Consider the following 22,950-nt stretch of genomic DNA (forward strand, 5'->3'; position numbering starts at 1 on the left):
GGAGCTGAAATTAGGTGCTCTCAAGCTCTGCAGTCTGCTGTTGGTGAGAAGACAGGAGACATACAAGGGCTCACTGCAATGCAAATTCCAAATCAAACTCCCTGGGACAGTCATCACGGCCCTCGCCCTGGTTCCTCCTCATCACTAAACACCCAATTTGTCCACTGCAATAAAGCAACTCCTTACCTTAATAGATCCAGAACGTCCTCTCCCACATGAAGTCCCCTCTTGGCACCTACACATCCCAAACTGGATGCTTCAGGGCAATAGTCATCAAGCAATACTACCTGTGTCCTACATGCACGTGTTGTCTCCTCTCTTCCCAGCTACCCTGCTTCCCCAGCGCCTCCCGACAGTCAAGGCGGCCCCTGCACGCAGCCCCATCCATCCCTCAAATTCCTTCATCATGAAAGCATCCTCCAGTCTCAAAACCACAGTAAGAGACTATGTCCTGTGCATTAATGTTAACGCATTGGGAGAGGAAGGGAAGAAGCTAAGACATAAGACTATGAAGAAAGGCCTGAAGGAACACTGTGCTCTACATTGCATCTTGATCTGTGCCCCAGGCTCCTGGGCTTCCACTACTTCTCTGTAGACCCCAAACACTCACTTCTCACTAAAACATATTTTTCAGAAAGTTAGTCTTTTAAGACGATGAAAGCTGGAGAACCCACTTCTCTTGGCAGGTTCTTCCAACAGTTAATCACCCATGTGTTAAAAAAGTATGTTTATCTTCTCATTTGAATTTGTCTAGCCTTACACAAATGTTTTTACCCTTCTTGCAAACGAGGTGACTTTTAATATGCACAGTTTTATCTTACTGGTGTACACATTATTTTTTTAGAATCCAACGGGAATTTGGCACACCATCCTCGGGCTGCAGAAGCACCTCCTTTGCCTGCACTGGCAGGGAAACAAGCCTCCGCAGCATCAGCACAGAGTTTGGGCTGGCAGAGAACGGGCAAATGCCCACTGCTTCTGCATCCACTGTGGTAGCTCGTCATCAGGTTTTCCTGATGAGAAAGGCAAAGGCCAAATGAGGAAAAAAGCCCTTGAAATCTATGCCAACAGCACAAAACCAGGGTGTGCTGGTTTCCCACTTCTCCCTTACTGCTTTCATGCCCTGCAAGTTACATTGAGAAGCAGTGTCATGCCTATCCAGGATGTTTAAGATTTGCCTTTCTTCTTGGCGCTAAAACATACAAGCCTAGAAAAGACAGAAGTAGCACTAGAGGTATTTAATGAAAGAAACACTTTGGTGGTTGTCCTAACTCAAGAGGTGAACCTCCCCAAGAGAAAAATCTTCTACCTCTTTGCATTCATGCACGAGCTCAGTCAAAGATTGAGGGCAGGAGGTTCATGAATGTTACTCGTGCTTGCAGGCAATACCAGATGCAACCAAAACAGCTTTAAGAGGATTTCTAGCTCTCTGCTGCTCTCCTGAACATCCAGCTCACAGTTTGTATAGAAGAGCTGAATAATGCCCTTTCGTTATTGAAGTGATAAGGACCTTTCGTTATTGAAGTGATTCGTTATTGGTGATAAGGACCTGACTGTATTTCCTGTAAGCACCCAGTAGTAAGAAATGTATACGTTGAGATTAGCAGACTAATTCTGGGAGGTGTCTGAGTGACTACTTAACAGGGCACATCCAAATAAATCAAAGTACCAACGTGCCTTCTGATGAGAGGCAGTATTAGTACGGAAAGCCTGGCCAAAGTCCTCTGAAAACAAAACGCTTAGTCGTCCAACTCTGGCTAAGAGAGACTGGAGGAAAGGCTGAGCCTTGGCAATGTGAGTTTCCTCCATTTTCCTCCACAAATACTTTCACAGAGAAGCCCAAAACAACTGTAAAACAACCAGAGTCCAGCTCCCCTTGGAAGGAGAATAACGGAGACTGATACCACAGAATAAGCCCTTTCACAACAGCACGACGCAGGTACTCTCTTGCCGAGTAAGACATATATCACAACAGGATGACAAACTCAGATTTCACTTCTGCACTGGGTTTGTACTGCTCAGAGTAATGGGCAGCCTCCAACTACATGCCTAGGAAAAAAGTTTGCCAGAGGTGGCTACGGTGACGGTTAGGCAAATGTGTGATAAATAAGCGAGTTCACCTTACTCTGTGTATCAGTCACAAAGACCAACACGCACACGGGGTGTTATTTCTGGAGAGAAACCAAAAGACTGCTGGATCTGCCCAGCTTCTCTACCAGATGTGTCAAAGCCTCTGCAGGCTTATGATTCCCCTCCTGGGCCACATTTCAATAAAGCTTCTGACTGCACCAAGCTAGAAGATCCCTATTTCAGAGCTGCTTCTTTGCATCTTCACCTGTTTTGGTAACAGCTTCAAGCAACTCCGTTACAGACAGAGCCAAAATAATTCTCTCTTCCGGCCATCCGGAATGTGTGTTCCACAATCTGAATTCTCTGACCAGTCACCCAGGCGCGATTCCTCTCCCATTCTAGGAACTTCCTCAAATAAATTTACAAATAAGAAACAATGCAGGAGATTTCATATAGAACAGTCAATAAAAGGAGGAACTGAAGCCTTCTCAACATACCATGTCGTTTGTTATACCATGTAAAAGACTAGCATCCTTACTGCAGTCTTTACAAACTAGGTGTTAATATTTAATCTCTCTGAGAATTAACATTCAATTGTATGAAATGATTCGGCTTTATGTGGACCGCTGGCAAACTAGCAGCTACAGGGTTTGGGGTTTTTTTTCTATTTTTAGGATGTTCATTCCAAGTTGGCTGCATTGAAAAGAATAGCTGAAAGAGCTCTCATTTATGATTCAGTATAAAGGGTAAGTTATAGGGCAAAGCAAAGTTTTAAGAGTTATTACCATAAGCCTCTAAAAATCTATTTTCTTGATTGTCAATTGTAAGTGAAGCTCAAAAATGATCTATTTTAGTGATTTTAAAATGAACCAAACGTGCTGCAAAAGCCAGCATTATTGAAAAAGCCAGAGTGCTAAAGAGACAATTCCACTTAATAGCATCCTTTTAATAAAACTTTTTACTTATATCTTCTGAATTAAATATAGTGTAATCCCCACCATTACATCTTCTCAAGCAGAAGTCTTTAGCTTCCTTTATTTGGAAGATAATTAGCACTTAGGCCACCAGTGCAATCTACCTCATACCAAGACTTCACAGCTTTCAGATTTGGGTACTATCACATCCAAACTACTGCAGGTATTTTAGACACAGTAAGCACGACGGGGGATATAGTACTCGTGTGGGTTTTCAATTAACTTTCTACCAGCTGGTGTAAGTAAGATAACACCTAACCCAGAGCTAAGTCTGCCAGAACATAGTTTTCATAGAAGTTTCAATGAGTTTGAATCAGCAGTCAGCTTGCATAGGTTCAGGGTTACGGCTTAGATGGTCACAGCATTTTAATTTTTTTTTTTAATCTGACAGCAGCATCTCAAAAGTGAGGCTTACTGTGTTGTGAATGCATGACCTATGTAGCAGAGTATAAACCATCTTCTGCTCTAACTTTTCAGTAGTGCACTTCACTCAACAACCAACTCTAGTTGAGGTATTTTTTCCAAAACCAAAGCAGGTCAAGCAGTAAACCCACTGTAATCATGAATTCAAAAGGTATAGTTTGTAACACTAACAAAGTAAATTTGCTTCATTCCAACATTACTGCAACAGAAGAATCACTTCAGCATGTCAGGTGGAGGATAAAAAGCTTTTTACTCAAGACCACCACTTGAAGACAAGCAATAACAACAAGAAAACCCAAACTGTCTATGTTGAGCACTACATGAAGCAAGTCCGTGGTCACAATTCAGTCCCAAAGTAAACAAGAGCAGAGGGAGCAGACAGTGCAAACAAGCTTCCTTTTCTTACTTTAAAAAAAGTCAAGTTTCAAAGTCTGGGTTACTGCTGAACAGCAGATTACTGATGTCTGTATTGCAACCACCTTGTGAGAGAGAACACCATGGCTTAAAAATAAGCCTAAATACTAAGACATCCAAAAATCACAACCAAAGAGACAGGTTCTCCAAAAGCATTTTTGAAATCCTTCATGAAAAGGTTAACAAGAATTCCAACACTGAGTTAAAGTATTGCATTAGCATCAAGCGCTTTTGAAAAGTTCTCTGACCATAAGCATCATAAAGCTGTCGCATTCATTTTGCATTGCAACCATATTAGAGGTAAACACTATCCTGGTACAACCACAGATTAAACTAAGGCAAATTAAACAAGCTCACTTTTCAAACAGAACAGAAGCAAATTCAGGAACAGAATGCAGGTTTCCGAAACTAAAATCTAGCTTTCTTTATCACTGGACCATCCCAGAGATGGTCTTGAAACACAGAAGCACAGCTAAATACAGAAACACAAACCTCCACATACACCTAACACCAACACACGGAAGGAGGCAAGCAAACAGGACAGCCCAACACAAACACTGACAGACAGATAAAACCCTTGGGCTTGTTTAGATATAATTTTTTAGTGTCTTTTACAAGCCTTGTTTTCAGCATTCTAAGACTCAGTGCATCAATTAATCACAAGGTGATACAATATACACCTTACAAATACTATGTACACTTACTCTGCAGAGCACCTTTGTTGCTTACACCGCAAAACACCACCTACGATTCTCAACAGAGGAGGTATTGTAAGAACTGAGAACTACAATAGCTGCAGTAATTTTAAAATGTGAAGCATTCTAAGGCAAAATCCCGAACTTCTTCAGTAAAGCCAAGTGACAGGGGTAGGTGCCATGCAACGTAAAGAGAAACTCATGTTACAGTGTATTGCATTGAAATTACTGCCATGCACAAGAGACCAAAAAGAGGTTGCACCAAGAAAAAGCATTACAAAGTTATTGTATTCTACCAATGAACTTTGAAGCAGAGCGTGAAAGAGTAAGTGACTTAGCAGGTTCAAAAACTCCATCTTAGTTTTTCCAAACCACTGGAGGAAGCTTAATTTAACGGGATGGTGTCCCTCAGCATTCAAAAGTAATCCCTCTTGCATGAAGAAATAGTATTTTTAATCAAACAGCACCTGGTTTTGAAAGCTACCTCATCCCACTGCACGTTTGCTGCCTAGCATTTGCTAGAATTAAGAACCTTTTCTTTTACTAAGACTTTTGTGCTATTTTGGCCAAAACTGAAGTTTAAGGAAATTTGCTGCCCTTGATGATCCATTACTCCTAGTGAGTAGGTTTTGTACATCCATGCAAATTACATATTAGTAAGGAATGACATAAAATTTTTCAGAGCAACCTAATAAGCGGGTTTTACAAGAGAAAAGAAACTCATTTCAGCAGCTCAAATAAGAAATTCTGAATATATAGTACATAATAGGAAGAATTTAAATTGGCTCCACAGTAAACATAGAATGAGGATTTATTTTGCACATTAAAAATTAAGTTGGAGGCATGAAGTTGCACTAAAAAAAGTTGGATGCAGTGTTATTTCAAAAAAAAAAAAACAAAACAAAACAAACCTGTGTTCTACATATTGAAAGAGGTGGAGACTACCAGGCTTAGGTCAAGTCTAAGAAAGTGACAATTTTTTTACATCTGGAACTGGAACTGCCAGTCCAATTGTATACTTGGACCAAGCCCATGTATCCATCCAGCTCAATCACCAGCCTATTCAAACACTGGTGTGTGGGTATCTGCTTACTACTGCAGAAACCTTCACTGATTAATTCTGCTTTCTGCTGACTCGTTTTTTCTTGTCTGTTTTTGTGTTTTGCCAGTTTCTCTTTCTACCAAGAAGCGCAGCACTGCCATTTAACGCTGCATTTTGTCCAGCTCTGACAATAACCAGCTTCAGGGATCTGAAGGCAGAAGAGAGACTCTCCAAAACACTGGATCTTCAGCAAATTTACAGTGTTAAAAAGATTTCATTATAGAACCCTGAGTGAACTGTTTGTACATAATGCTGTTAGAAGGACCACACTTTTCTGGATAAGAAGATCTAAGGCAAGCACGTGGGTACAGATTTGCCACTAGCAGCTATGCTAACATAATTGTGTTCTTAACTTGAGCTAGGTAATTTAAATGTTAAAAGAAGATTACCTGGGATTAAAATAGAAGGTGAAGTTTGGCAGCTCAATGTAAAACCTATGGATATCCACAGGAAGGAATTCAAACTCAACTCCAGATTGTCCTAATTTTATTTGATTTGGTTAACCAATTTTGAAGCACTTTTTACAGTTTACATAACTTAAAGGAGCACATTGTGTCCTATAAATATAAATTAACACTTTTAATAACTCAAGACATCACAATAAAACCAGATTTTGAAATAAATTGTCTGTTATCTGGATCAAGACGGAACATACATGGGGAAGGAAAAAACAGCATTAACAAGAAAACTGTTTAGTTCTAAATTGAGTTTGTGCTTCTACACCAAAAACACAACACTGAAGTAACAAGAACTCTGCAAAGAACTTGAAAAGGTACGTAACTTCTGCAGTCCCAAAACCAAAGTACATATTTGTTTCTTCTTCTACCTGTTCTTTTGTTTGGTTCTATGAAATCAGCATTAATGGTAGAGGGACAAAGGTAAGATATACTAACTTTGCTGCAAATACAAATTCTGTTGTAGCAATTTGTTAGATTGTTGGTTTGGGTTAAGTTGACTTAGTTTTCCTGCATGATAAACAAGAGCAAATCTTTTCGGTGTATTTAATAATCAACACATTTGTTAGTACAAAGCAGATGGTGTTCAGCAAGAAGGCATTAAGTGATCATTTGAAAACACCACGCTTTTTTTTTTTTTTAACCACTAAGCCACCCTAAAGAATGTGGTGAAGGCCAGATGTTCATAGCTGGTGCACAGATAAAAACTGCACATCCACGATTTATGCATGAAGTTACCCAGAGCCTGGCAGGTGTTAACATATGTCAATACTTATTTGCATGCTTTCTCTATGACATACAGAAATCAAGTCATCTGTCACTAAACTTTGAAAATCTGATCTTAGCTACGAATTAACACTTTGCTTCACTCCATTAAATTAACAGAAGGCATTCATCTATCTTTTGATTTTTGTTTGATGAGTAAAAATAAGAGTGAGATATTTTAACCGTAATAATTTTGCACAAATCTTCTCCAAAGCAATTATGTTTGTTCTCAAAATAAGCAAAAAAAAAAAATCTTATTGTTCAGAAAGCCTTTTAATTATGAAATGTTTTCCTGTATATTTATGTTCACTACAGATTATTTTTTGAAGCAATCTCAGAACTTAAAAGCTTTAGAAAACTTTTTTATTTTTAAACAGAGGGAGTTACTTCAGGCCTAGACAAAAAAAAAAATTATGTATTAGGGTAAAAGATGGAGTTAGAGAGTCAGCCTCTGAATGCTTCTTAAAAATAGGTGCCTCAGATACAGGTTTAGAAAAGAAATGAAATACCATGTTTTCAGTCACATTGAAGAAAACATCTGTAAAGAACAAAGGCCCTCAGCCTTAAGATTAAAGAAAAAGGTGGGGGGTGGGGAAATAAAAAAAGCACTGTTTTCCCAAGTTGCCCAAATCACACACAGACACAGGAAGGTTACAAATGCCATTCATGAAAGAATGCACCACAAACATCAGCATTTATTCATTTTGAATTTTTTTTTTAGCAAATGACAAAAGACCCAGCTCACTGGCTTCACTTTTGTTTACCTTTTGCTTACATTACACATTTAAACATTTGTCAAAACTTACTAAGTTGTCTGCATTCATGCACAACTAGAAAACATCCTTAATTTATTTAAACCAGAAATGCAATACCAGAAATGTATTAACATTGTTCACTACTAAACATTTAAAAAAAAGTTGAAATTATTAAAAAGGTTATCCTGGAAATGTTAACTTCACAGCAGACTTAAACTACTAGTTGGCTCACATTTCAAACAAATCGAAAAAGCAAGGTTCATGCTAGTGTTAGTGTACATCTCGCCCTAGCACTACTGAAGGATCATGGTTCACCTTGATCATATATAATAAAAAGAAAAGTGCATACAGAAATTTACAACAATTTTAAGGACAAAAAAATGGTCCAATTGATGTGGTCCCAACAATTAACTCAAAAGTCTATGACGAATACGAGCTTCAGTGAGCTATTTATACTACTTAATCTTAAGTACGGATATACAGACAGTTGAGTTCGTTTGAAATCTTCAAAAAATGTTCCTGTCAATCCTCAAATGGTGGCTGTTATAGCTTAAAATTTCTGTTAAATGCGTGCGTTGAATTACTTGTTATCCAAGCGTAGCAGCTGCTCCTTACCATTTATTGTTAGCGACCTTAACTGGCCATCTTCTTCAACTTCTACTCTCTCTTGTCCATTCTCAACAATTCTGTAGGACAAAACCACAGTTAGCCATTTTAAAGCACCATAAGCAGTTTGAAAATACACACTAGACCTAGGTTTTTAGATAACGAACTATAACAGAGCACTGCCTGCTTAATGCAACTGCAGTTGGCAAGCTTTTGTATTTCACAGCGCAGAAGCTGTAACTAGTAACCATCTGCATTCCCCCACTGATATTGCTTATTTATAGCAGGAAAATTGCTTTCTGGAAGTTTGAATCCTCCAGTTTGTGGAGTTCACAGTTACAGCTGTCACCTCATACATTGTCACAGTTGTACTGACACTACGCACTATTATCTAGAACTAAATGTCTTTTGACAGATCAACTGTATAATCTTGACATTGCATTTAGTACCTACCCGTTTGTTAAATACAGAATATTCAAGATCCAGTCACAATTTTGCATGATGTAAGGCACGCAAGACAGTCTTTAATCCACTTCTAATTTGATCAGAGCAAATAATCTGGAGACCTACTGTATACCAAATTTATGACCTGCGTGTACATTGCAAAATTTAAGCATCCCTGACTAGAAGAAGAGGTTATTAAAGAGCCCTGTGGGTTTGGGCTTTTTTTTTTGTCTTGGAAATGGGAAGATAAGGAATGTTTAAAATATTTTTATAACATTCAATTTATGCCTGAATTTTAACTATTTCAGAATTCTCCCCTCATGATTCAAATGAGGAAACCACATGGATGAATACAAATTTTTGCTGGAGACCAGACTTATTGAAGAGAATACACCCATATTAAAAACAGAGGGAACGGCTTCTTGCCTGAAGCAAAATATTACTCAGAGAAGATTTTATTGGGTATGTTGGGATATGAATCTTCTTTAGACTTAGCTGCCTTGTGGGCAGACATTCTACAAAGTAACAGGACTTCTCGGAGATAGTAAATGTGTCTTCCTAAACCACATTGCTTGCTTCTCTCCCTCCCTTTCTAAATATGATAACAAAAGATATGACAGCAGCATACCTAATTTAGCCTATTTTTTAATATCAAAACAAACATGGTGCCTTATCTTCTTTTGCATAAACACCTTCTTTGGTCTCTCTCACCTGGTACAATTCCCTCCAAAGTGGGCAGTTTTCAGATTTTTCTGGAATACGCTCATGGAAAAAAATCCTGACCACACCAGCATCTGATGACAAAGGCTGCATTTAAGTGGTCAAGATGACAGGATCTCTCCAGTACAACAGGAGACAGAAGAACCTTGCACTTTGAAGTCTGGGACACAAGTTACCAAACAAAAAATTGGTTCTCCCTTGCTCTTCTGTAAATTTTTATTAAGTAATGAAATTACATTTAACTACTTGTTCAGTACTCCTGTAACTCATTGATCATGATGTTCCATGTAGGTTACTCTGTAGCTAACAAATATTTGGGTTTCCCAAATGCAGCGATTTCCCCATCACAAGCATGAAACAGTGAGAAGGTAAACTGTGTACACTACTTGAAAACCTACTTTCCAACAAACAGGAAAAGTTTCCTCCAAAGCAGGTTTCAGTTGCTTGTTTCACTTAACAGATTAAAAACAAACAAACAAACACACACACACAAAAACTTCACTCAAACACTGCCTAAGAAAGCAAACTAGAGCAGAAGTTAGGGAAAACCATTTCATGTTTCATGTCTGCAAATTAAAATTCCGCCCAATCCCCAGTTAAAAGCTTCAAAATCAACACAAACCAAGTGCATTTTTCCCTCCTAGAAGCTCAAGCTGACTTGGCAGACAGTAGTCAAGGACGATAATAAAAGATGCATCAGTACACGGGAGGTTCTGCAGGCCTGGAAGAGCTCCACTGCCAGGTCCCTTTCCAAGAGCAAACAAGTTGCAACCTTCATTTTTCATCAGGGCAGTTCTGAAAGCATGTCTTACACATCTGAACCCTCCTCGACTATCAAGGGTTTAGACAAAAACACCATCTTCCCTGCTTTCACATGCTACAGCTTTAAGTAACTCAGCAATGCCAAGAAGAGTCAGAACCCAATAAAACTTCAAACTTTTTTTTAGGCATTCAGAGAAATTCAAGTAATGTGATGACCACAACCATAAAAGTAAAAATACATATACATACATATATCACTATATTTATGTGTGTCTATATATAGTATATTTACATGCATGTATTTATAGCTATGTATGTCTCTACATATAGTTCCATACAAATATTTCACTTACTTCTTTGTAGTAATTTTTCTGCCATTAACTATTTTAGTTGAGGTTGATACTGATTTGAAGTTACCCATCCCACTGCCACCAAATGACGTAGAGGAGAATGAAGTAAGGCCTCCATGTCCCAATGAACCAAACGAAGTAAAACCTATTGGGAAAGAAGGTATTTGACTAAAAATGTATTTTTGCATGACCGTGGGATCCAAATTTATCATCCGCTCAGACTACATCCTAGCTTCAGGATGCCCTTAGTTGGTTGCATCAACACAGCATCAGTGACTACATGGCATTAAACATCAGCTTGAGAATAAAAACATGGCTCCAGCCCCACCAATTTCTCTCATACGGACCCACAGCTCAAATTCCAAGTGCACAGCACTGTCCAAAAACCATTCGCCACCTCCTCCCCTGAAGAAAAGGTATTTAAGCCTGTCTGCTCAACTCAACCATTATATCATCCTTTCCACTCAAGGTAAAGCTAGTAACTTTAATGAATCTGCTTTTTGCTTTAATGTAGATGTTGAGATGCCCTGAGTCAGCAGACAGAATCAGTTTTGTATCACTAACATCCCAACTAATACCCAGAATCTTAACACTTGAAAGGAATGCTGACTACCAGCAACTCTCAGCAACCTCTGACATACAGATAACAGCGTTCAAATTGACTGGCCCAGAACTGATACGTGGGCTTTAGGCACACATTTTTCCAGTGTATTTTCAAGACCTTAAATAAAAGCCATCACAACCGCAACACCTAAAAGCAAACAGAACAAAACCAATTCTAAAGCTATAAAGAAACTGTATCACCAAAATTAAAAACACAAAAAGTCCTGCCTCTTAGAGGTCTGGTCACTGTTCATTAACTTTCAGGTATACCAAATAGTGTAACTATAGCTTTATTTACATTCAGACTTTACAGAAAGTAGCTTAATTAAAAAAAAAAAAAAAAAAAAGGCAGCCTCAGAACTTCCTGAATGAAGAAAGCAACTTTCAAAGAAGTATTTATCAGCTTATTATATTGAGATCCTTTGTGAACCAAACCTGCATTCCTTGTTAAGTGTTGTAATATTTACCTGTGTCAAACGAAGAAAAACCACTTCCAAAAGCAGGGAATCCACCAAAGGCAGAGAAAAATGATCCACCACCTCTGTTTCTGCTTCCCCTTGGGCCCCGCCTGCCCCCAAAGAAGTCCTCAAAAGGGTCTTCTACAAAACAGAAGACAACATTTAAGAGGTCAATATTACTGAGTGATTCTGTATTTAATCATTAAGGATTCTTCATTAAAAAAAGAAATTTCCTGTAACAGATAAGATTCTTCAGCTGTTCTACAGAACCCCCTATTGTCAGGCTAAGGTTTTCCAAGGTGTAGAATGTAGAGTAGCACTACAGACAAATTAAACTCTTAGAATCTGAAATCAACAAATCTTAAAATATTGCACACAGGTACCTGAACTTTCTAGCTTATTTCTATTCAACATTTATTGTGGATCAACATGATGAGGTCTCTGAAAAGTAACTTCCAGATAGGTTATATCTATTATTGAAATATAAAAACAGCAGCCAGGGATTGATGACTCATAATCTGAATGTGTTCGAAGTGTTTATTTTAGCACTTGCCACATTAGGCACTTCAAACACGTATTCTGATGCACGTTTAGGCAGCAAAGTATGGAGGTTTACACACAGTGTCCCAAAGAGGCATTCGGTCCTTACTGAGCAGGAGGAAGAGGGGAGAAATGGAGAAAAGGGGTCATGGATAAAATGCTATTTCAAATTCACATACAACTGTTATGTCATTCAGAACAGCTGCTGTTCCATCCCCATCAAGAAGACAATGGTCTCTTTCAGAAAAAAAAAAAAGAGGGGGTGGGAGCAGACACCAGACACCTATACAGGCAATCCTTATTTACTTTATCACATTTTCCTAAAAAATATTACTAAAATTATCTGAAAACTGCTTTGTACTAGTGCTAGAACAACATATAAAATTGCAATCATATAACAGATACTCAATAAACATAATACTTGCATTAAAATCAGCAAATGTTAGCAACTTTAACTACTCTCTTCATCAATCACAGTACCAACAATTTTACGAAGTTTTACAAGTGGGGACTCACTATTGAAAAGTAACAGTCTGAAACACTGCTCAGAATAATCTCTTACTGAAAAATGCAGAAACTAGTGATAGCAGCAATAGAAGTATGAGTGCAAGGCAAGGCTCTTATAATTGTGTGACTGTTCAGAACTACCAATTGACAAAGCGAAGGTCAGACACAGTATTTATTTCACCTCTGGTACCCCCACAAAAATCCAAACTGATTTACGATAAACCACCAAGTTAATGCAATAGTGACAATACTAAATCAATCAATCGGATAATAAAAAGATATTAGTTACCATCTGGTTTCTGTGCAATTACTTAACAAAAGTGAAACGTCACAATGTATTTATGCTGAACAAATGCAGTTGATGAGGTTCAGACATATTCTCCCATCAGCAAAAACATACACTGCCAAGAACAACAAAAAAATAACCCTATCCTTCCCCCAGCTTCCACAGTTATTGAACAAAACAAGGCAGGACCAAACTTCTATCTTACATACACTAGGCAAGCAAGTGTATGAAAAATAAGATTTTTTTTCTACCTCAGGTGTTTTTTTGTTTTGTGCTTTCTTTTTTTTTTTCATGTAGAACAAGTTTTCTTCAATATAAAGATGACCTGTTATTACCTTTAAAACAACAGAAATTAAACCAATGCTTGCTCGTGGAAATATGGGAGCCTACCACCAAAACTACTATTTCCAAAACAAGCACTACGCCCATTTAAAAAAAAGGTGATTTTTTTTTTCCAGACCAGCATATCATCTAGCAAGTAAAACCACTGCAGTTAATTGTTTTGTAGTCCAATTTATTCTCACTAGAGTGACTCATAAGTTAGCTATGAAGGTCATTCACTCACGTGTACAAATGATCTATATTATATTACTCCGACTGTTAAGCTTTCTATTTATAGTCCAATTTTTCTTGTTACCTGGAGTTCAAATAAAAACAAAACAACCTACCATGTAAGCTTTGAGTTTTTAATCCCCCACAGGTTATCAGCCTATTCTGCAAGTGAACCTCTCCTCCTCGGCACAACAGCAGAAGAAACACAAAGGTTTTTCAGGGAGGATCACAGGATCACCCAGAGATCCCTCTATCAACCCAGCTTCTAAATGGATTATTGCCTACTCCTAGCCACACAAAAACCTAACCAAGACTTGGACATGCCTTATTAGCCTTTGGCTACCCTACACACCAAAGAAAGAGGTCAGCACTCTGTATTAGCACATGTTCTAGCCTCAGGTGATTTCTGTTAGCAGCCCTGCTAATAATCCTCCAGTGCTCTTCCAGTAATTCTCTCCAGTAAGAAAGATACTCAAACCACCTTTCACAGAATCACAGAATCACAGAATGTTAGGGATTGGAAGGGACCTCGAAAGATCATCTAGTCCAATCCCCCTGCCGGAGCAGGATTGCCTAGACCATATCACACAGGAACGCGTCCAGGCGGGTTTTGAATGTCTCCAGAGAAGGAGACTCCACAACCTCTCTGGGCAGCCTGTTCCAGTGTTCAGTCACCCTCACTGTAAAGAAGTTTTTCCTCATATTTATGCGGAACCTCCTGTGTTCCAGCTTGCACCCATTGCCCCTTGTCCTGTCCAGGGATGTCACTGAGAAGAGCCTGGCTCCATCCTCATGACACTTTCCACAGTGGACTGCAGAATGCTCAGCAAGATGGATTATGCAGAGACAGGAAAACAGGTAGGACTTTCCTGAGGGAGTATTTCTTACTATCCTGATAGCCATCCAGGTACAGCATGCAGAATCCAAAAAACAAAAAAGCTAAAAACACTGGGGAGAGAAGGCAGCAAGAGGCTTCTGCATTATCATTTGTTGTACCCACCACCAAGCACACATTAACATAGCAACCTCACAACTACCCAGACCCTTTTAGTCCCTAAATCAGGATGACTAATAGTACCACCCAGCAAAACAATAACATTTCAGCCTGGTAGGTCTATTTTTGTGATTTAGCAGAGCCTTTCCATGCACGATAAGCTTTTCACATAGACGGCTTTTTCCAAACGGCTCAAATGCAGTGAATTTCACAGTATCAGCGTGTTGGGTTTTTTTAATGATAACTCCTCTTATGATAGTAATTTTGGTGCTTACAGTTCATGTAATTTTCTTATTGAATGTTAGGAGCATATCAGATCAACAAAACTAAGCTGTAAAAAAAAAAACCCACGAGTGAAGGCCTTTCTAAAAAGGGAAAATACTACATAAATACTATACAACTTAAAGCTTCAGAAAACTGAAATGCTAGACTAGTGTCACCTCAGAGTATTACTAAATACTCTTGGAGATAAATTCGGTTTATTCTAATCTGGGTATTACCAGAAGCTTATGGGAGGACAGAGTATCAGATTCTGTTTCAACAAAAATGTTGGAGTACACTTCTGACACAGAACTTGTTGTGCTGTCGAAACAGCAAAGACCAGAGAGAACAAAGTGTGAGAAATTTCAAGGGAGCCAGTAAGACAGACTTCTCATCTATCAACAACAGTAGATAACATGAAGCTTTTTGGGGAAAAAGCAAATGCTTAAGCAAAGAACTCATGGTAGCCTGTTACCAAAAAACAAGACAAAGTGAAGGACTTCAGGACTCTTGCTGTTACTAGGTAGGAAGACTGCAGTTACAGAAGCCAAAAAGTTAACGTGAAGGCTGGAACATAGAACTCCCAGCAACACAAGAGATTGTACGTTAACAAACCCATCTGAAAATAATTATATTAGAGGCAATGTTTCCAAAAGAATTTACTTTATTCAGAAAAATCTTCGCTGATTCAAATGCAGCAACTGTATTCTTCCTCCAGGCAAAACATTTAACCGGCTCACTGCGAACCATGGAATCCTACCTTGTTTTTCTGTAGTCACCGGAAAAGAATTTCACCTCTAAACAAGTCAAATAACAACAACAACTATAATAAATATCTCTCTGCAGTTCAAAATAAGGTAGGTCATTATTCCCCCACCCCCCCCGCCCCGGCTCTCAGGAGTCCTCAGCTGTAACACAGAAACAGGATTTTCTCCCTTTCAGCAGTATAAGCCGACTGCAGAATACTACTTAAGAGATGTGACTGCTCTCCTTTCCTGCCTTGTGATCATGGAACCAAATGATAAGTTGCATTAATTCATTGATCCAAAGGAAAACACTAAGTGTTTGTATTGTTAGCTTTCTGTTGCATCCATGAGCTAATCTGACTCAGTACTGGCAAGACTGGCACATCCGAAAGAAAATGGGCAGAAAAGCACCATACGACAGGGGAATGGAGGAAAGGAGACAAAAATCAGAGTATCTACATTTGAAGCAGTCCACAATTCAGTTAAACTTCACAAAATTCATGAAATCAATCTAAGGCATTAGCTGAAATCACAATACACTATAAACTAAAAGCGCCACATTTCCTATGGCAGTCACTTCTACCATGACACTTGTACCCTGGCAGCTGCTTGGGTAACCAGATCAGGAACCGATCAGCTGAAAAAGCATCTCCAGATGAACAGAAGTTCAGCCACATCAATTCTTTGCTAGAGTTCACAGTGTGATTGTAAAAGCAACTGTGCTGGTTATAAGGAAGACAGCAGGAAAAAGCGCCCAATGGTCAAAAGCAGCGCAGAAAGGTGCTTGCATCCATAGTATGATGCTATCCCGACGAAAGTGTTGAGCACGTTCCAGTGCAACGCCATCATTCACCTCCAGAAAATCAAGAGAGTTGAGATAAATTGTGCCCTGTCAGCAAATGTCCTCATGCATGCACTGCTGCAGCCGGAGATGTTGATAATCTTATAGGGACAGTATGAAAAGGAACACTACACTGTGAAAACAGGATCACTGCTCAGTCACCGCTCAGTGGACTACTTCCCTGACCAGTGAACTTTCTCTCCTTTACTCTTTGCAATCGTAGCCACGCTACTGCCTCTGCCAGAACAGGACACACGAGCTGAACGCCCTTATTGCAGATGCAGGAGGATGACAATGTAGCTGCAATGCACAGAGCGGAATAATGTTGAAAGGCTGCTCAGTCCCTACATATGGAGGCAGTCAAACTCAACGGCTCTGAGTATTACAGTGTGCAGCGTTTGAGTCAGTGAAGGCAGTACAGGCTGCCTGCCATCAGTTCTTTATATCAAAAGCATACTGTAAGTGACTTTATAGATCATGCCAGAAGAGAGTCTGAAATGTGGGTCTGAATAAGGTGTTTATGCAAAGGTCTATAGACACATGATACATACAACCAAACAGAATTCTTGGAGTAGGTATTTCTGTCCTGTCGCCTATTTGGAAAAAGTTTCAAAGATGCAGATTTGCAGTGAATTCACACAGAACCTATTGCTACAGCTCTGGAGTGTACCCAGGCACAAAAACCCACAGAACTGGACAGGCCACAGAAACCTGTAAGCACTTTTGCACGGAAATATTTTCTTCCTTAACTACAAAATATGCATACTGTTGATGCCACTTACTCAGAAGAGACACTAAGATGCTGTTGCAAGCACTGTTGATTCACCTGCTTAGAGTGTTTCAGCATGGTCTTTTATAATTGCTCACTTCCATAAATTAGATGTCAAACAGATGTTTGCCCCACTTATTTAAGAAAGTCTTCCTAATCACATATAGCAGAGATCTGGGGATTAGTAATTTTCTAGAAAAAGGAGACTTAAAACATTACCTTTGAATGCTATCTATACCATAATTACAAAGATGCTAAAGTACAGTAAGTCCAACTCTAATCAGCATTTCATATTTATCAAACTGCTGCCCAAGTGTTCAAGCACACCTTAAAAATGGAAGAATCTTCCACCACCACTGTGTGACTTGCTCTCCTTGGGCTATGTTCAGCATTTGTCCTCTGATCAATTTAACAAGATAGCCATCCAAGAACACAAAACCAAACCAAACCATTTTCTTGGTGACTAACAACCTGAACTGGCTTGGGATGCCCAAGACAAACCTCCTCTTTGGCCAGTGCACTAACAGCTTCTCAATGCATCTAATGGGACATTAGTCAAAGGTTAAAGTTTTAAGACAGACATGAGAATTTGGAGCAAGGCCTCCTCCCTTTCAGCAGCAGAGGCTCTATATTAGTTTACCTACCTGTGGAGCCACAGCATTACCTATTCCTGTTCAATAACGCTGCCTGAGTGAGACAATTCCTGTGCTTCAAAGACCTTCTTCAAACCTATCAAGTTATTACTGAAAAATTCATGGTAGTGAGATTTGGATCATTCAATGGATAATTATGATCTAAGACCGGTGCTTAGGAAATACAACTGTGCACATTCATACCAAAGCAATGAATGCACATGCAAATCTCTGAGCACTTCATAAATACCAAAAGCTGCAAATTTATGTCAACAAAAAGATTACAAAGAGGGCAATGTTGTGCAAGACAGCTTTAACTGAAAGCCACCTCCATTTTCAGTTTTAAGAACGCATTTGACTAACAAATGCATTTTGTATTAGAACAACTAAACATCATGATTATCAGAACTGGGATTACATGTAGATTAAAACCATGATCTCACCCATATGCAAACCTTTTGCCCCAGCCAGACAACTTTCTGTCCTTGAGACGAAAAGGTTGATGAAGCTATCCCATTCCTAAACAACATCCTAAAACACAGATCATGTAAAATAACAGTTTGCAATGACTACTGCACATAGATTTTTCCTCTTTCTTGTCAGGTGAAGACTCTTCAGCCTGGATGCTTGAAGTAACTCACTCTACTTTTCCAGAAGGCTCATGCCTCATTTTATGTCATTGATATTACAACAGTCAATCTGCAGTAATACTGTTGTTTGATGGAACCAAACTACATACCATATAACTATCTAGTTGACATTCTCAGTGACAAATATTTATATCTAGCTAGCCATATAAAGATGTTAAGTTTAACTTTACCTTTGGTTTCCAAGAGTGTAGATGTTTTAAATACCACATAAACCAGGTAACTATAATTCTCAAGGGAAAACTCCACGGAATGTATATGGGTTTATACGCATCATGTAGTATTAAATTTAGATTAGAATACATCCTGAATTCTGCTTCACAAACTAAGGAAAACATTTAAGGCATTTATAAAATACCATCTCAGAAGGTACGCTGAGAATACTAAAGTGTTTAGGAACTACAGCAAAACTGTCAAGATTATAATCTATGGGGAAAAAGACTCCACAAGCATACTTTTCTCAGACATCAAGTCTAGAGAGGGCATCCATCTGAATCAATTTATCATGTCACATTATTAACACATTCTACCATGGAGAAAAGCATGGTTCCTTGTGAGATTCATTTAATTAGATATACAGGCATCTAAAGCTGTTTGAAATGCCCTGAAACATCCCGATGAGCTTCTAGATACTGCTGCTGGAGGATACTGGTCTGCTCTAGGTCCTGAGTTGTATTTTCTAGGCTATACAGAAATTACTCAGGCACCTCAGATACCCTAAACCATCTCAAATGTCACCAGTTGCTCATGTGGAGCTCAGTGTATATGAAAGATGACTTAACGACTTAAGGAGTTATTTGAACTACTAAATTGCCTGTTGAGTAACGTTATGCTCTTGTGACATCCACTCCACCTTTTAATATAATTCCTCACTGATAATCCCTTCCAACACATAACCTGTTCTTGAAGCGAGTATCTGAAAAGCCTCTAAACCACAATTAAGTCAATTCTTTAACAGCCCAGAATCACAGTCAAGCATTTTTGCCTACATCAAAACACATCAGGTTCTGTTCCTCACAATGCTTGAAGGAGCAGTCTTTAATGACTACACCTCCATTACCAGTGGTACCATTGGGATCCTTCCCTCACTATGAACTGTTAAAATACAGCAGAAGAATCTCCTTGAAAAGTTTACAAGTAAAATACAAACTAAACGCCACATGGAACACAAATAAACCAAATCAAAGCAAGTGCCATATATAAATTGAGTAGGATATAGTTTAAGTATAAAACAAATTTACTGAAATGAGAAATCAATCCCTATATTAAGAGTGAATAGTCAGTTCTAATGTCAAAGGACAGCCAAAGAATAGGCTTGATAGATATTGATATTCCAAGGCAGTACTTTGCAATACAAAGAGTAGTACTGCATGGGAAGCATCACCTTTTCTTTTCTTTCTGTTATAAGGATTATCATCTATCTATATGTCTCAGAGATCAAAAACTATCACTGGAAGAGCTCACTAGGAAAAAGCTGATTCTGCTGTAACAAGGTGTAAGAGAAAGCAAGCACACGTCTCAAAAGTTAAGAGAGTTAACCTGCTGTCACATTATCAGATCAAGTTTTTAAAAGTACTAGACTTCATGGACCCTTATTTTTACAAAGAATTTGCCTGCAAATCAGTGAACAGAAATTGTGACTGGCTGAGCTAATTCCAGTGCAACACACAGCACATAACATTAACTTGGCTCCATTTGGAAGTGTTCAGAGCTGTCTTCAACAGTATTATAAATTTTCATTTGACAAGTCTGAAGGGACTTGTCAGTTAAAAATCACTGCAGAAGTCTTCATACATTCTCCTTTTTCCTACCGATGAATAAAGATGCCTCTGTCTACAAAGAAAACTTTCTGTAACTGCAATAGTAGTGCAACGCATCTCCGTGGAGTTTAACAGACTCAATTCATAGCACAATTTTAGAAATTCTTCACATCCATAAGTTTACAGGGATTATTCATCTGAATGCTGCTCTTTACATATTAAATGGAAATCAGGATACAGAGTGTCCCACCTGCATTCTCTGGGCTCCACTACATGCCACTTCAAACTGTACAAAAGGTGCAAACACTTCAAAGTATTCATTCGATTTCATCTTTGATTCCACCAGTGTCGATTTTTAAAAGCATGACCTCAGTCCTTATTCAGCTGCTTATAAAAACCAATTATAACCTGAGTAGCTCCTTAAAAAGTCACTGGTTTCACAGAAAATTCATCAAGAAGTTGAAAACCTCCTGATTTTTAGAAGATAAATTCTCCTATTCCTCAGGACAGAAGCTGTCACATCAGTGTTTCAACACAGCAGAATCTAGAAGGGCTCTAGTTCACCAATGCAAATATTCATGTTATACACACAATTCTACTGCTTGCTTTTGGCATTATTAAACGTACTACGTTCATCTGAAAGCACCTGTATTTTCATGTTGTACTACCTTAAACATTCACATAAATATTGCACAGATTGTTGCAAACATTTTTTTATAGAAAGCTGTGGGAAAATTGTTTTGAGTTATACTTTCTCATATTACAGAAAGTCTTAAGCATCTTAAAGCCAAAAAAAAAAATTCAAAAAAAATAAGAGGTGCTCACTCTGAAGCCTTCTAACTAGAAAAATTACAGCTTTTACTCACAATCCAAAGCTCAACACAGGTTTTAAGACTCTGGTCACTGACACTGCAACTATCCACATAAAGTGAAGGCACCTTTGAAACGATTAGCTTTCATCAACTGGAGTATACATAACACCGCTGACAGTGCCAGAACCTTACGCTGCAAGAAGTGGAGCCTGTGCCACATTACTCATATCTTAAAGCTGACAATGACAGTGATCAATACATGAAGTAGATAACCAGCTTTTGAATAAATAGATAAATTGGGGTGTTAAGCAGGGGGAAAATATTTTTGGAAGCATGCCTCAATGTCACCAGTGCAGAGGTATGTTTTTAAATCCACTGTTTCCACAGGGTAAGATGCATCACTATTCCTCTACAGGAGAGCCTGAAGTAGCTGCAATATCCCAGGAAAACTTTGGCAGTAGTGGTACCTCCCTTTGATGAATGCACTAGGTTGTACAGCCTTCCTTCTAAGGAATCCAAAAGGTAAGTCCTCAGGTTCTTTTTAAGCCCATAACTATTTAACACGCAGAACTTCATGGCTTTAAGGTTAGTTATGAACACTGACATTTTTAGAGACAGCAAGTTGAACCTTTTGCTCATGCTGATGAAGTAAATACAGTCAAAATCTAATAGAGTCTATGTCAGTCTCCCAGAAGCTAGAATGTGCCTTATCTATACAATTTACTCTAGTTAAAGATATTTGATTGAGAACAAACTATTTTATTTAAAGTATCTTAGATTTAAAAATAAACAAAAGAGCTAAACACTCTCTCCCAGCTCCTCCTCACTAGCTTCCTACTCAACATCTTGCTCAGATTTTTGCAGGTTTTCTACCACAAAATGGTTGAGGTTAGCAGGGACCTCTGGAGGTGATCTGGCCCAATATGCTGCTCAAGCAGGGCCACCGAAAGCAGGTTGCCCTGGACCACGTCCAAACAGCTTCTGAGTATCTCCAAACATGGAGATTCCACAACCTCTCTGGGCAACCTGCTCCAATGCTCAGTCACCCTCACAGTAGAAAAGTGTTTCCTTAAGTTCAGGCAGAACCTCCCGTGCTACCGTTTGCGCCCATTGCTTCTTGTCCTGCCACTGGGCACCACTGACAACAGCCTAGCTCCACCTTCTTTATGCCCTCCCTTCACATATTCATCTGCATTGATGAGACCCTCACCCTGAGCTTTCTCTATACTGAACAATTCCAGCAATTCTCTCAGCCTTTTCCTCATGTGAGAAGAGCTCCAGTCCCTTAATTGTCTTAGTGGCCCTTCACTAGACTCTACCCAGTCGCTCTGTCTCTTGTACTGGGGAGCCCAGAAATAGAAACAGTACTTCAGATACGGCCTAACTAGTGCTGAGATCACTCACCTCATCCGAACTAAAATCCTCATCTAGTATTCCTTAAGATGATTCTTCTACTGCAGGCAGTGAAGAAGTTGCATCTTCCCAGTTCAGTCGTTGTTTCACCCATCAGTATTTTGCTAGATGCTTCCTCCAATCTGCCCTTTACTACTTCTGCTGATTTCCCACTGGACCTAATTGCTCAAGTTCTGCTGCTTATCCTCTACCAGATTCTTCCTCTAGCTACTCTTCTAATTCATCAACTAACCTACTGAATTCAGCCTCTAGCCCTTCAACCCCTTTTCTAATACTTCATTAGTCATCCAACCTATGATGATCCCTGAATAGTAAACTAAAGATACAATTAAAATCTGAGCTGAATTGCCAGCAAAGATAAAAAATTACCTTTAAAAATATTAAAACCTCTACATACACTATTATAGAGATGAATCAATATCAAGGCACTGAATAGGAAGAGGCCTTTGTTTTTCAAGTACTCTTCTTGAAGTTTTCAGTGTGGGACTTTTTCGTTTCTCTAAGTGAATACTGAACATAGGATCTGTTCCGCTTTATAGGTCAGCATTTTCTGCAGCGGAACATACACAGAGAGATTGAGTAAGAACTCCAGCA

At 38.9% G+C, this 22,950-nt stretch overlaps 1 protein-coding gene across 2 annotated transcripts in view; it reads right to left on the bottom strand.

Moving 5' to 3' along the window:
* DNAJB6 (DnaJ heat shock protein family (Hsp40) member B6) overlaps positions 1 to 22,950 on the bottom strand; it is a 69,187-nt gene that overhangs the window by 30,232 nt on the left and 16,005 nt on the right. For both annotated transcript variants that reach the window (XM_068404444.1, XM_068404443.1), the window contains exons 6-8: positions 11,606 to 11,737; positions 10,539 to 10,680; positions 8,269 to 8,339 (exon numbers count right to left, since the gene is read on the bottom strand). In XM_068404444.1, the coding sequence (XP_068260545.1) occupies positions 8,269 to 8,339; positions 10,539 to 10,680; positions 11,606 to 11,737 (345 nt within the window). The remainder of the gene's footprint in view (positions 1 to 8,268; positions 8,340 to 10,538; positions 10,681 to 11,605; positions 11,738 to 22,950) is intronic.

Source organism: Nyctibius grandis, chromosome 7 (assembly GCF_013368605.1).
Source record: "Nyctibius grandis isolate bNycGra1 chromosome 7, bNycGra1.pri, whole genome shotgun sequence".
Classification (NCBI taxonomy): domain Eukaryota; kingdom Metazoa; phylum Chordata; class Aves; order Nyctibiiformes; family Nyctibiidae; genus Nyctibius; species Nyctibius grandis.